Source organism: Artemia franciscana, chromosome 11 (genome assembly GCF_032884065.1).
Source record: "Artemia franciscana chromosome 11, ASM3288406v1, whole genome shotgun sequence".
Taxonomy (NCBI): Eukaryota; Metazoa; Arthropoda; class Branchiopoda; order Anostraca; family Artemiidae; genus Artemia; species Artemia franciscana.
In genome coordinates this window covers 6526171-6542898 of record NC_088873.1, presented here as the reverse complement: position 1 = coordinate 6542898, position 16728 = coordinate 6526171, and the positions used below count along the sequence as shown (strand labels likewise).

The 16728-nt window shown below is 30.7% G+C and overlaps 1 protein-coding gene across 1 annotated transcript in view; it reads left to right on the top strand.

Moving 5' to 3' along the window:
• Positions 1-15810, top strand: part of LOC136033339 (uncharacterized) — a 16312-nt gene extending 502 nt beyond the window's left edge. The window contains exon 2 of the mRNA XM_065714133.1: positions 15400-15810. Within this exon, the coding sequence (XP_065570205.1) occupies positions 15400-15810 (411 nt within the window). The remainder of the gene's footprint in view (positions 1-15399) is intronic.
• The last annotated feature ends 918 nt before the right edge of the window (positions 15811-16728 follow it).

Sequence of the window (16728 nt, the reverse complement as noted above, 5' to 3'; positions counted from 1 at the left end):
CATACAACTTATCTATATATATAAAAATAAGTTGTCTGTGGATCTGTGGATGGATCAGGTGACGTCACCTGAAAAAACTGGATCAGGTGACGTCAAAACTGAAAAAACTAAAAAAAGGCAAAAACTACAAAAAAAACTAAAAACTAATAAAAAAAATAAAAAAGCTAAAAAACTAAAAAAACTAAAAAAAGGCAAAAACTACAAAAAAAAACTAAAAACTAATAAAAAAGCTAAAAAACTAAAAAAACTAAAAAAAGGCAAAAACTACAAAAAAAACTAAAAACTAATAAAAAAAATAAAAAAGCTAAAAAACTAAAAAAACTAAAAAAACTAAAAAAAGGTAAAAAACTAAAAAAAACTAAAAACTAAAAAAAACTAAAAAAAAGGAAAAAACTGAAAAATAAGCTAAAATAAAGGTAAAAAACCAATAAAAAACTAAAAAAAAAACTGAAAAAACTAAAAAAAGGCAAAAACTACAAAAAAAAACTAAAAACTAATAAAAAAAGTAAAAAAGCTAAAAAACTAAAAAAACTAAAAAAACTAAAAAAAGGTAAAAAACTAAAAAAAAATAAAAAATAAAAAAAAACTAAAAAAAAGGAAAAAACTGAAAAATAAGCTAAAATAAAGGTAACAACCAATAAAAAACTAAAAAGAAAAAAAGGAAAAAACTAAAAAAAATTTTCATCTAAAAAACTAAAAAAAACTAAAAAAGGTAAAAACTAAAAGAACTAAAAAAGAAAAAAATAAATGACGAAACTCAAAGAGAAAGCGACCAGGACAAAAGGAATGTTCGATTAGCAATCAACAAAGCACCGGGACACAGGGAGTATAAATGACGACCAGGACATAAGTAAAAAAAAAAACTATCTATATATATAAAAATAAGTTGTCTGTGGATCTGTGGATCGTGGATCAGGTGACGTCACCTGAAAAAACTGGATCAGGTGACGTAAAAACTGAAAAAACTAAAAAAAGGCAAAAACTACAAAAAAAACTAAAAACTAATAAAAAAAATAAAAAAGCTAAAAACCTAAAAAAACTAAAAAAAGGCAAAAACTACAAAAAAAACTAAAAACTAATAAAAAAGCTAAAAAACTAAAAAAACTAAAAAAAAGCAAAAAAACTAAAAAAAAGGAAAAAACTGAAAAATAAGCTAAAATAAAGGTAAAAACCAATAAAAAACTAAAAAAAAACTGAAAAAACTAAAAAAGGCAAAAACTACAAAAAAACTAAAAACTAATAAAAAAAGTAAAAAAGCTAAAAAACTAAAAAAACTAAAAAAACTAAAAAAACTAAAAAAAGGTAAAAAACTAAAAAAAATAAAAAATAAAAAAAACTAAAAAAAAAGGAAAAAAACTGAAAAATAAGCTAACATAAAGGTAAAAACCAATAAAAAACTAAAAAGAAAAAAAGGAAAAAACTAAAAAAAAATTTCATCTAAAAAACTAAAAAAAACTAAAAAAGGTAAAAACTAAAAGAACTAAAAAAGAAAAAAATAAATGACGACACTCAAAGAGAAAGTGACCAGGACAAAAGGAATGTTCGATTAGCAATCAACAAAGCACCGGGACACAGGGAGTATAAATGACGACCAGGACATAAGTAAAAAAAAAAATTAACAAAACTAAAAAGAAGGTAAAAACTACAAAAAAACTAAAAAGAAAAAAAAACTAAAAACTAATAAAAAAACAAAAAAATCTAAAAATCTAAATAAACTAAAAAAGAAAAAAAAAAGGAAAAAATAAAGGAGAAAAACAAAACTAAAAAACGAATGTATATACAGACCGGTACACCGGGATACAAATGACGACCGGGACACAGGGAATATAAATGACGACCGGGACACAGGGACACAACTACAACGGGGACACCGGGGGAAACAGGGGGATATAAATGACGACCGGGACAAAAAAACTAAAAAGAAAAAAAAACTAAAAACTAATAAAAAAACTAAAAAATATGAAAATCTAAATAAGCTAAAAAAGAAAAAAAAAAGAAAAAAATAAAGGAGAAAACACAACTACAACGGGGACACCGGGGGAAACAGGGGGATGTAAATGACGACCGGGACACCGGGACAGGGAATGCTCGATTAGCAATCACCATCAACAAAGCTCAAGGGCAATCATTAGAATCATGAGGTATAGATCTGAATACAGATTGTTTTCCCATGGACCATTATATGTTGCATGTTCAAGAGTCGGTAAACCTGACAATCTATTTATATGCAAAGACAATGGGACAGCAAAGAATGTTGTATATTCGCAAGTTTTACGTAGTTAAAACCATATATATATATCTATATATATAAAAATAAGTTGTCTGTGGATGGATGGATGGATGGATGTGTGGATGGATGTGTCAGGTGACGTCACCTGAAAAAACTGGATTAGGTGACGTCAAAACTGAAAAAACTAAAAAAAGGCAAAAACTACAAAAAAAACTAAAAACTAATAAAAAAAATAAAAAAGCTAAAAAACTAAAAAAACTATAAAGGTAAAAACCAATAAAAAACTAAAAAAAAAACTGAAAAAACTAAAAAAAGGCAAAAACTACAAAAAAAAACTAAAAACTAATAAAAAAAGTAAAAAAGCTAAAAAACTAAAAAAACTAAAAAAACTAAAAAAAGGTAAAAAACTAAAAAAAATAAAAAATAAAAAAAAACTAAAAAAAAGGAAAAAACTGAAAAATAAGCTAAAATAAAGGTAAAAACCAATAAAAAACTAAAAAAAAAAAGGAAAAAACTAATAAATGACGACACTCAAAGAGAAAGCGACCAGGACAAAAAACTAAAAAAAAAGGCAAAAACTACAAAAAAACTAAAAACTAATAAAAAAAATAAAAAAGCTAAAAAACTAAAAAAACTAAAAAAAGGTAAAAAACTAAAAAAACTAAAAACTAAAAAAAAACTAAAAAAGGTAAAAACTAAAAGAACTAAAAAAGAAAAAAATAAATGACGACACTCAAAGAGAAAGCGACCAGGACAAAAGGAATGTTCGATTAGCAATCAACAAAGCACCGGGACACAGGGAGTATAAATGACGACCAGGACACAAGTAAAAAAAAAAATTAACAAAACTAAAAAGAAGGTAAAAACTACAAAAAAACTAAAAAGAAAAAAAAACTAAAAACTAATAAAAAAACTAAAAAATCTAAAAATCTAAATAAACTAAAAAAGAAAAAAAAAGGAAAAAAATAAAGGAGAAAAACAAAACTAAAAAACGAATGTATATACAGACCGGTACACCGGGATACAAATGACGACCGGGACACAGGGAATATAAATAACGACCGGGACACAGGGACACAACTACAACGGGGACACCGGGGGAAACAGGGGGATATAAATGACGACCGGGACAAAAAAACTAAAAAGAAATAAAAACTAAAAACTAATAAAAAAAACTAAAAAATCTAAAAATCTAAATAAGCTAAAAAAGAAAAAAAAAAGGAAAAAAATAAAGGAGAAAAACAAAACTAAAAAACGAATGTATATACAGACCGGGACACCGGGATACAAATGATGACCGGGACCCGGGACACAGGGAATATAAATGACGACCGGGACACAGGGACACAACTACAACGGGGACACCGGGGGAAACAGGGGGATAACCTGACAATCTATTTATATGCAAAGACAATGGGACAGCAAAGAATGTTGTATATTCGCAAGTTTTACGTAGTTAAAACCATATATATATATATATCTATATTCACAGGTGGGACATAGGGACACAACTACAATGGCGCGTAACTATTATGGCGCGTAACGACTTACGCGCGCGGGGGGGCTTGGGGGGGGCGCGAAGCGCCCCCACCAACTAGGTGTTGGGGTGGCGCGAAGCGCCACCCCAACAGCTAGTATATATATATATATATATATATATATACTAGCTGTTGGGGTGGCGCTTCGCGCCACCCCAACACCTAGTTGGTGGGGGCGCTTCGCGCCCCCCCCAAGCCCCCCCGCGCGCGTAAGTCGTTACGCGCCATAATAGTTACGCGCCATTGTAGTTGTGTCCCTATGTCCCACCTGTGAATATAGATATATATATATATATATGGTTTTAACTACGTAAAACTTGCGAATATACAACATTCTTTGCTGTCCCATTGTCTTTGCATATAAATAGATTGTCAGGTTATCCCCCTGTTTCCCCCGGTGTCCCCGTTGTAGTTGTGTCCCTGTGTCCCGGTCGTCATTTATATTCCCTGTGTCCCGGTCCCGGTCATCATTTGTATCCCGGTGTCCCGGTCTGTATATACATTCGTTTTTTAGTTTTGTTTTTCTCCTTTATTTTTTTCCTTTTTTTTTCTTTTTTAGCTTATTTAGATTTTTAGATTTTTTAGTTTTTTTTATTAGTTTTTAGTTTTTATTTCTTTTTAGTTTTTTTGTCCCGGTCGTCATTTATATCCCCCTGTTTCCCCCGGTGTCCCCGTTGTAGTTGTGTCCCTGTGTCCCGGTCGTTATTTATATTCCCTGTGTCCCGGTCGTCATTTGTATCCCGGTGTACCGGTCTGTATATACATTCGTTTTTTAGTTTTGTTTTTCTCCTTTATTTTTTTCCTTTTTTTTTCTTTTTAGTTTATTTAGATTTTTAGATTTTTTAGTTTTTTTATTAGTTTTTAGTTTTTTTTTCTTTTTAGTTTTTTTGTAGTTTTTACCTTCTTTTTAGTTTTGTTAATTTTTTTTTTTACTTGTGTCCTGGTCGTCATTTATACTCCCTGTGTCCCGGTGCTTTGTTGATTGCTAATCGAACATTCCTTTTGTCCTGGTCGCTTTCTCTTTGAGTGTCGTCATTTATTTTTTCTTTTTTAGTTCTTTTAGTTTTTACCTTTTTTAGTTTTTTTTTAGTTTTTAGTTTTTTTAGTTTTTTACCTTTTTTTAGTTTTTTTAGTTTTTTAGCTTTTTTATTTTTTTTATTAGTTTTTAGTTTTTTTGTAGTTTTTGCCTTTTTTTTAGTTTTTTGTCCTGGTCGCTTTCTCTTTGAGTGTCGTCATTTATTAGTTTTTTCCTTTTTTTTTTTAGTTTTTTATTGGTTTTTACCTTTATTTTAGCTTATTTTTCAGTTTTTTCCTTTTTTTAGTTTTTTTTTATTTTTTATTTTTTTTAGTTTTTTACCTTTTTTAGTTTTTTTAGTTTTTTTAGTTTTTTAGCTTTTTTACTTTTTTTATTAGTTTTTAGTTTTTTTTTGTAGTTTTTGCCTTTTTTTAGTTTTTTCAGTTTTTTTTTTAGTTTTTTATTGGTTTTTACCTTTATAGTTTTTTTAGTTTTTTAGCTTTTTTATTTTTTTTATTAGTTTTTAGTTTTTTTTGTAGTTTTTGCCTTTTTTAGTTTTTTCAGTTTTGACGTCACCTAATCCAGTTTTTTCAGGTGACGTCACCTGACACATCCATCCACACATCCATCCATCCATCCATCCACAGACAACTTATTTTTATATATATAGATATATCTATATATATAAAAATAAGTTGTCTGTCTGTCTGTGGATGTGTGGATGGATGTGTCAGGTGACGTCACCTGAAAAAACTGGATCAGGTGACGTCAAAACTGAAAAAACTAAAAAAGGCAAAAACTACAAAAAAAACTAAAAACTAATAAAAAAAATAAAAAAGCTAAAAAACTAAAAAAACTATAAAGGTAAAAACCAATAAAAAACTAAAAAGGCAAAAACTACAAAAAAAAACTAAAAACTAATAAAAAAAAGTAAAAAAGCTAAAAAACTAAAAAAACTAAAAAAACTAAAAAAAGGTAAAAAACTAAAAAAAATAAAAAATAAAAAAAAACTAAAAAAAAGGAAAAAAACTGAAAAATAAGCTAAAATAAAGGTAAAAACCAATAAAAAACTAAAAAAAAAAGGAAAAAACTAATAAATGACGACACTCAAAGAGAAAAAAAAGGCAAAAACTACAAAAAAAACTAAAAACTAATAAAAAAAATAAAAAAGCTAAAAAACTAAAAAAACTAAAAAAAGGCAAAAACTACAAAAAAAACTAAAAACTAATAAAAAAGCTAAAAAACTAAAAAAACTAAAAAAAAGGCAAAAACTACAAAAAAACTAAAAACTAATAAAAAAAATAAAAAAGCTAAAAAACTAAAAAAACTAAAAAAACTAAAAAAAGGTAAAAAACTAAAAAAACTAAAAACTAAAAAAAAACTAAAAAAAGGTAAAAACTAAAAGAACTAAAAAAGAAAAAAATAAATGACGACACTCAAAGAGAAAGCGACCAGGACAAAAGGAATGTTCGATTAGCAATCAACAAAGCACCGGGACACAGGGAGTATAAATGACGACCAGGACAAAACTAAAAAATCTAAAAATCTAAATAAACTAAAAAAGAAAAAAAAAGGAAAAAAATAAAGGAGAAAAACAAAACTAAAAAACGAATGTATATACAGACCGGTACACCGGGATACAAATGACGACCGGGACAGAGGGAATATAAATGACGACCGGGACACAGGGACACAACTACAACGGGGACACCGGGGGAAACAGGGGGATATAAATGACGACCGGGACAAAAAAACTAAAAAGAAAAAAAAACTAAAAACTAATAAAAAAACTAAAAAATCTAAAAATCTAAATAAGCTAAAAAAGAAAAAAAAAGGAAAAAAATAAAGGAGAAAAACAAAACTAAAAAACGAATGTATATACAGACCGGGACACCGGGATACAAATGACGACCGGGACCGGGACACAGGGAATATAAATGACGACCGGGACACAGGGACACAACTACAACGGGGACACCGGGGGAAACAGGGGGATGTAAATGACGACCGGGACACCGGGACAGGGAATGGTCGATTAGCAATCACCATCAACAAAGCTCAAGGGCAATCATTAGAATCATGAGGTATAGATCTGAATACAGATTGTTTTCCCATGGACCATTATATGTTGCATGTTCAAGAGTCGGTAAACCTGACAATCTATTTATATGCAAAGACAATGGGACAGCAAAGAATGTTGTATATTCGCAAGTTTTACGTAGTTAAAACCATATATATATATCTATCTATATTCACAGGTGGGACATAGGGACACAACTACAATGGCGCGTAACCATTATGGCGCGTAACGACTTACGCGCGCGGGGGGGCTTGGGGGGGGCGCGAAGCGCCCCCACCAACTAGGTGTTGGGGTGGCGCGAAGCGCCACCCCAACAGCTAGTATATATATATATATATATATATATATATATATATATATATATCTATATATATAAAAATAAGTTGTCTGTCTGTGGATGGATGGATCAGGTGACGTCACCTGAAAAAACTGGATCAGGTGACGTCAAAACTGAAAAAACTAAAAAAGGCAAAAACTACAAAAAAAACTAAAAACTAATAAAAAAAATAAAAAAGCTAAAAAACTAAAAAAACTAAAAAAAGGCAAAAACTACAAAAAAAACTAAAAACTAATAAAAAAGCTAAAAAACTAAAAAAACTAAAAAAAGGCAAAAACTACAAAAAAAACTAAAAACTAATAAAAAAATAAAAAAGCTAAAAACTAAAAAAACTAAAAAAAGGTAAAAAACTAAAAAAACTAAAAACTAAAAAAAACTAAAAAAAAAGGAAAAAACTGAAAAATAAGCTAAAATAAAGGTAAAAACCAATAAAAAACTAAAAAAAAAACTGAAAAAACTAAAAAAAGGCAAAAACTACAAAAAAAACTAAAACTAATAAAAAAAAGTAAAAAAGCTAAAAAACTAAAAAAACTAAAAAAACTAAAAAAGGTAAAAAACTAAAAAAAAATAAAAAATAAAAAAAAACTAAAAAAAAAGGAAAAAACTGAAAAATAAGCTAAAATAAAGGTAAAAACCAATAAAAAACTAAAAAGAAAAAAAGGAAAAAACTAAAAAAAATTTTCATCTAAAAAACTAAAATAAACTAAAAAAGGTAAAAACTAAAAGAACTAAAAAAGAAAAAAATAAATGACGAAACTCAAAGAGAAAGCGACCAGGACAAAAGGAATGTTCGATTAGCAATCAACAAAGCACCGGGACACAGGGAGTATAAATGACGACCAGGACATAAGTAAAAAAAAAAAACTATCTATATATATAAAAAACCAATACCGGGACACAGGGAATATAAATGACGACCGGGACACAGGGACACAACTACAACGGGGACACCGGGGGAAACAGGGGGATATAAATGACGACCGGGACAAAAAAACTAAAAAGAAAAAAAACTAAAAACTAATAAAAAAACTAAAAAATCTAAAAATCTAAATAAGCTAAAAAAGAAAAAAAAGGAAAAAAATAAAGGAGAAAAACAAAACTAAAAAACGAATGTATATACAGACCGGGACACCGGGATACAAATGACGACCGGGACACAGGGAATATAAATGACGACCGGGACACAGGGACACAACTACAACGGGGACACCGGGGGAAACAGGGGGATGTAAATGACGACCGGGACACCGGGACAGGGAATGGTCGATTAGCAATCACCATCAACAAAGCTCAAGGGCAATCATTAGAATCATGAGGTATAGATCTGAATACAGATTGTTTTCCCATGGACCATTATATGTTGCATGTTCAAGAGTCGGTAAACCTGACAATCTATTTATATGCAAAGACAATGGGACAGCAAAGAATGTTGTATATTCGCAAGTTTTACGTAGTTAAAACCATTATATATATATATATATATATGGGGTGGCGCTTCGCGCCACCCCAACACCTAGTTGGTGGGGGCGCTTCGCGCCCCCCCCAAGCCCCCCCGCGCGCGTAAGTCGTTACGCGCCATAATAGTTACGCGGCATTGTAGTTGTGTCCCTATGTCCCACCTGTGAATATAGATAGATATATATATATGGTTTTAACTACGTAAAACTTGCGAATATACAACATTCTTTGCTGTCCCATTGTCTTTGCATATAAATAGATTGTCAGGTTTACCGACTCTTGAACATGCAACATATAATGGTCCATGGGAAAACAATCTGTATTCAGATCTATACCTCATGATTCTAATGATTGCCCTTGAGCTTTGTTGATGGTTATTGCTAATCGACCATTCCATGTCCCGGTGTCCCGGTCGTCATTTACATCCCCCTGTTTCCCCCGGTGTCCCCGTTGTAGTTGTGTCCCGGTCGTCATTTATATTCCCTGTGTCCCGGTCGTCATTTGTATCCCGGTGTCCCGGTCTGTATATACATTCGTTTTTTAGTTTTGTTTTTCTCCTTTATTTTTTTCCTTTTTTTTCTTTTTTAGCTTATTTAGATTTTTAGATTTTTTAGTTTTTTTATTAGTTTTTAGTTTGTTTTTTTCTTTTTAGTTTTTTTGTCCCGGTCGTCATTTATATCCCCCTGTTTCCCCCGGTGTCCCCGTTGTAGTTGTGTCCCTGTGTCCCGGTTTTTAGTTCTTTTAGTTTTTACCTTTTTTAGTTTTTTTTTAGTTTTTTAGATGAAAATTTTTTTTAGTTTTTTCCTTTTTTTCTTTTTAGTTTTTTATTGGTTTTTACCTTTATGTTAGCTTATTTTTCAGTTTTTTCCTTTTTTTTAGTTTTTTTTTATTTTTTTTTTTAGTTTTTTACCTTTTTTTAGTTTTTTTAGTTTTTTCAGTTTTTTTTAGTTTTTTAGCTTTTTTACTTTTTTTATTAGTTTTTAGTTTTTTTGTAGTTTTTGCCTTTTTTAGTTTTTTCAGTTTTTTTTTAGTTTTTTATTGGTTTTTACCTTTTTTTTAGCTTATTTTTCAGTTTTTTCCTTTTGTTTAGTTGTTTTTAGTTTTTAGTTTTTTTAGTTTTTTACCTTTTTTTTAGTTTTTTAGTTTTTTAGCTTTTTTATTTTTTTTTATTAGTTTTTAGTTTTTTTTGCAGTTTTTGCCTTTTTTTTAGTTTTTTTAGTTTTTTAGCTTTTTTATTAGTTTTTAGTTTTTTTTGTAGTTTTTGCCTTTTTTTAGTTTTTTTAGTTTTTTATCTTTTTTATTTTTTTTATTAGTTTTTAGTTTTTTTTGTAGTTTTTGCCTTTTTTTAGTTTTTTCAGTTTTGACGTCACCTGATCCAGTTTTTTCAGGTGACGTCACCTGATCCACGATCCACAGACAACTTATTTTTATATATATAGATAGTTTTTTTTTTTACTTATGTCCTGGTCGTCATTTATGCTCCCTGTGTCCCTGTGCTTTGTTGATTGCTAATCGAACATTCCTTTTGTCCTGGTCGCTTTCTCTTTGAGTGTCGTCATTTATTAGTTTTTTCCTTTTTTTTTTTAGTTTTTTATTGGTTTTTACCTTTATTTTAGCTTATTTTTCAGTTTTTTTCCTTTTTTTTAGTTTTTTTTTATTTTTTATTTTTTTTAGTTTTTTACCTTTTTTTAGTTTTTTTTTAGTTTTTTTAGTTTTTTAGCTTTTTTACTTTTTTTATTAGTTTTTAGTTTTTTTTTGTAGTTTTTGCCTTTTTTTAGTTTTTTCAGTTTTTTTTTTAGTTTTTTATTGGTTTTTACCTTTATAGTTTTTTTAGTTTTTTAGCTTTTTTATTTTTTTTATTAGTTTTTAGTTTTTTTTGTAGTTTTTGCCTTTTTTTAGTTTTTTCAGTTTTGACGTCACCTGATCCAGTTTTTTCAGGTGACGTCACCTGACACATCCATCCACACATCCACAGACAGACAGACAACTTATTTTTATATATATAGATAGATAGATATATATATATATATATGTATATATATATATATATATATATATATATATATATATATATATATATATATATATATATATATATATATATATCTATATTCACAGATGGGACATAGGGACGTATCATGGCGCGTAACTATTATGGCGCGTAACGACTTACGCGCGCGGGGGGGCTTGGGGGGGGGCGCGAAGCGCCCCCACCAACTAGGTGTTGGGGTGGCGCGAAGCGCCACCCCAACAGCTAGTATATATATATATATATATATATATATATATATCTATATATATAAAAATAAGTTGTCTGTGGATGGATGGATGGATGGATGTGTGGATGGATGTGTCAGGTGACGTCACCTGAAAAAACTGGATTAGGTGACGTCAAAACTGAAAAAACTAAAAAAAGGCAAAAACTACAAAAAAAACTAAAAACTAATAAAAAAAATAAAAAAGCTAAAAAACTAAAAAAACTATAAAGGTAAAAACCAATAAAAAACTAAAAAAAAAACTGAAAAAACTAAAAAAAGGCAAAAACTACAAAAAAAAACTAAAAACTAATAAAAAAAGTAAAAAAGCTAAAAAACTAAAAAAACTAAAAAAACTAAAAAAAGGTAAAAAACTAAAAAAAATAAAAAATAAAAAAAAAATAAAAAAAAGGAAAAAACTGAAAAATAAGCTAAAATAAAGGTAAAAACCAATAAAAAACTAAAAAAAAAAAGGAAAAAACTAATAAATGACGACACTCAAAGAGAAAGCGACCAGGACAAAAAACTAAAAAAAAAGGCAAAAACTACAAAAAAACTAAAAACTAATAAAAAAAATAAAAAAGCTAAAAAACTAAAAAAACTAAAAAAAGGTAAAAAACTAAAAAAACTAAAAACTAAAAAAAAACTAAAAAAGGTAAAAACTAAAAGAACTAAAAAAGAAAAAAATAAATGACGACACTCAAAGAGAAAGCGACCAGGACAAAAGGAATGTTCGATTAGCAATCAACAAAGCACCGGGACACAGGGAGTATAAATGACGACCAGGACACAAGTAAAAAAAAAAATTAACAAAACTAAAAAGAAGGTAAAAACTACAAAAAAACTAAAAAGAAAAAAAAACTAAAAACTAATAAAAAAACTAAAAAATCTAAAAATCTAAATAAACTAAAAAAGAAAAAAAAAGGAAAAAAATAAAGGAGAAAAACAAAACTAAAAAACGAATGTATATACAGACCGGTACACCGGGATACAAATGACGACCGGGACACAGGGAATATAAATAACGACCGGGACACAGGGACACAACTACAACGGGGACACCGGGGGAAACAGGGGGATATAAATGACGACCGGGACAAAAAAACTAAAAAGAAATAAAAACTAAAAACTAATAAAAAAAACTAAAAAATCTAAAAATCTAAATAAGCTAAAAAAGAAAAAAAAAGGAAAAAAATAAAGGAGAAAAACAAAACTAAAAAACGAATGTATATACAGACCGGGACACCGGGATACAAATGATGACCGGGACCCGGGACACAGGGAATATAAATGACGACCGGGACACAGGGACACAACTACAACGGGGACACCGGGGGAAACAGGGGGATAACCTGACAATCTATTTATATGCAAAGACAATGGGACAGCAAAGAATGTTGTATATTCGCAAGTTTTACGTAGTTAAAACCATATATATATATATATATCTATATTCACAGGTGGGACATAGGGACACAACTACAATGGCGCGTAACTATTATGGCGCGTAACGACTTACGCGCGCGGGGGGGCTTGGGGGGGGCGCGAAGCGCCCCCACCAACTAGGTGTTGGGGTAGGGAGTATAAATGACGACCCGGGGGAAACAGGGGGATATAAATGACGACCGGGACAAAAAAACTAAAAAGAAAAAAAAACTAAAAACTAATAAAAAAACTAAAAAATCTAAAAATCTAAATAAGCTAAAAAAGAAAAAAAAAGGAAAAAAATAAAGGAGAAAAACAAAACTAAAAAACGAATGTATATACAGACCGGGACACCGGGATACAAATGACGACCGGGACCCGGGACACAGGGAATATAAATGACGACCGGGACACAGGGACACAACTCCGGTACACCGGGATACAAATGACGACCAGGACACAGGGAATATAAATGACGACCGGGACACAGGGACACAACTACAACGGGGACACCGGGGGAAACAGGGGGATATAAATGACGACCGGGACAAAAAAACTAAAAAGAAAAAAAAACTAAAAACTAATAAAAAAACTAAAAAATCTAAAAATCTAAATAAGCTAAAAAAGAAAAAAAAAGGAAAAAAATAAAGGAGAAAAACAAAACTAAAAAACGAATGTATATACAGACCGGGACACCGGGATACAAATGACGACCGGGACCCGGGACACAGGGAATATAAATGACGACCGGGACACAGGGACACAACTACAACGGGGACACCGGGGGAAACAGGGGGATGTAAATGACGACCGGGACACCGGGACAGGGAATGGTCGATTAGCAATCACCATCAACAAAGCTCAAGGGCAATCATTAGAATCATGAGGTATAGATCTGAATACAGATTGTTTTCCCATGGACCATTATATGTTGCATGTTCAAGAGTCGGTAAACCTGACAATCTATTTATATGCAAAGACAATGGGACAGCAAAGAATGTTGTATATTCGCAAGTTTTACGTAGTTAAAACCATATATATATATCTATCTATATTCACAGGTGGGACATAGGGACACAACTACAATGGCGCGTAACTATTATGGCGCGTAACGACTTACGCGCGCGGGGGGGCTTGGGGGGGGGCGCGAAGCGCCCCCACCAACTAGGTGTTGGGGTGGCGCGAAGCGCCACCCCAACAGCTAGTATATATATATATATATCTATATTCACAGGTGGGACATAGGGACACAACTACAATGGCGCGTAACTATTATGGCGCGTAACGACTTACGCGCGCGGGGGGGCTTGGGGGGGGCGCGAAGCGCCCCATGTTTGTCCGCATATGACGTCTGAATTATTTCACACTAATACAAAAGAAGAAAAAAACTAAAAAAGGTAAAAACTACAAAAAAAAAAACTAAAAAGAAAAAAAAACTAAAAAAGCTAAAAAACTAAAAAAAACTAAAAAAAGGTAAAAATCTAATAACTAAAAAAAAACTGAAAAAAAATAAAAAAAAGGCAAAAACTAAAAAAAAATAAAAACTAATACAAAAACTAAAAAAGCTAAAAAACTAAAAAAACTAAAAAAAACTAAAAAAAAACTAAAAAACGGTAAAAAACTAAAAAAAAACTAAAAACTAAAAAAGAAAAAAACTAAAAAAAGGAAAAAACTGAAAAATAAAAGAGAAAAAGAAAACTAAAAAAATATGAATAAATATATATAAAAATAAGTTGTTTGTGGGTTATGTCTGTCTGTCTGTCTGTCGAGTGACGTCGTGTTTGTCCGCATATGACGTCTGAATTATTTCACGAGACACAAATGACGACCGGGACACAGGGAGTATAAATGACGACCAGGACATAAGTAAAAAACCCAGCACAGTGTTGTGGCTACCACAGAATATCCATGGCATCCCCGCGTCAGGTATCACCCTCAAAATATATGCCTATGAAAGAAAAAAAAAAACAACAAATGTAAAAGAACCAAGTAAAACCAAAACAAGCTTATCCTGTTAATATATCCCTCCCTTTAGCAATAAGTATAATAAATATATATATTTATATATATATATATATATATATATATATATATATATATATATATATATATATATATATATATATATATATATATATATATATATATATATATATATATTCGCAGGTGGGACACAGGGACACAACTACAATGGCGCGTAACGACTTACGCGCGTGAGGGGGCTTGGGGGCGCGAAGCGCCCACACCAACTAGGTTTTGGGGTGGCGCGCCACCATAACACCTAGTATAAATATATATATGCATATCTATTAACAAAAATGGTTAGCAAAGATACAAAACTTTTTTAATCATTTTGTGTTGAGAGAGAGTATGTGAAATTGGAAATACTAGTGCGAATCTATACAAATAACTGTGACACGTCTAACTGGACTCAGATGGAGCCGATTGAAAAGCTAGAAATAGCTTCAAAGACCAAAATTTCAAAGAAAAATATTGAGCTGCTATTCTCGATAATTGAAAAAATATTAAAAAGTAATAAGATTAGAAAAATCTCCAAATCTTTAGATATGCTTATATATCTTATAGACAATGGGGGCGAGATTTTTCAAGTAGCACTCTATAAAAGGCTTCTAGAATTACTGGGTAATTTGAATCACAACAAACTCAATAAGCTTCTAAATGGGAGAAACAGAGAGTTATAAGTTAGATTTCTCTAGTCGTGTCCTTAAAATGATATGTAAATGTTTAAAGGCTCATACGATAAATAACAACTTAACGGAAACATCAAAATTCGTCGCAGATATTTGGCTCTAGATGCCAAGTACCCTCGAGAAATCACCTGCATAAACAAATTTTGGTCTGATTTAAATAAGAAGCAACCTACAGTCTATAGTAACAAGATAACAAAAGCCCGCAACTACCTGTACAACTTAGCAAACAGCTGCAGTTAAAACTAAACCAAGAGATACAGGTACAAGAAAGCCAACAGTAGCAGGTACAACTAATCCAACAGCTACGGGTGTAACTAATCTTTAATGTCTATGTATAGGTCTATGTCTAGGTCTATGCCTATGTCTATGTGTATGTGCATGTCTATGTCTATATAATTGTGTATGTCTATGTTTATGTCTATGTTTATGTCTATATTTATTTCTATGTCTTTGTCTATGTGTTTGCCTATGACTTTGTCTATGTCTATATATATGCCTATGCCTATGTCTTTGTCACTGTCTATATCTATGTCTATGTTTATGTCTGTGTCTATATTCATGTCTATGTTTATATCTATATCAATGCATATGTCTATTTGTATGTCTATGTCTATGATAGTGTCTATGTCTTTGTCCATGTCTACGTCTATGTCTGTGTTTATTTTTATATTTGTGTCAATGTCTATTTCTATGCCTACGTCTGTTCTTACGTCTATAAATTAATTTTTATGTCTATGTCTATGTCTATTCTAATTCCATGACAATGACTATTTCTATGTCTATGTCCATGTTTTTGTCTATGTCTACTTCTATTTCCATGTCTGTACTATGTTTAAGTCTATGTCTATGTTTATATCTATGTCTATGTCCATGTCTATGTCGACGTCTATGTCTCGGTCTATGTCCCTGATTTTGTATATGTCTAAGTCTACTTCTATTTTTATGTCTCTACTATGTCTAAATCTATTTCTCTGCTTATGTCTATGTTTATATCTATGTCTATGTTTATGTCTATATTTATGCCTATGTCTTTGTCTTTGCCCTTTCCCATGTCAATGTCAATGTCTATGTTTATGTCAATTTCTATGTCTATTTTTGTATCTACATCTATTCCTATGTCTTTGTCTATGAGTATGGCTATGTCTATGTCTATGTGTAAGTGTATGTCTATGCCTCTGTTTTTTTCTATGTCCCTGTCTATGTCTATTCCTATGTCTGTGTCTTTGTCTGTGTCAATGTCCATGTCTATGTCTATATCTATGTCTGTATCTATCTCTTTATCTATGTCTATTTCCATGTCTATGTCTATGCCTAAACAAAGTCTGTTCTTATGTCTATGTCTGTATCTATGTTTATATCTATGTCTATGCCTATGTCAATGTCTGTTCTTTTGTCTATCTCTAAGTCTATGTATATGTCTATGTCTATTCTTTGACAATGCCTTTGTCTATGTATATGTCTATATTTATATCTATGTCCGTGTCTATGTGTATGTCTATGTCGATGTCTATGTCAATGTGCAAGTTTCGGTTTATGTCCATAATTTTGTCTATGGCTAAGTTTACTTATATTTTTATGTCTATACTATGTCTAAGTCTATGTTTATGTCTATTTCCATGTCTATGTGTATGTCTTGTATTATCGCATCCACCTTATCTCGCTGTAAATGCGATTTAAGG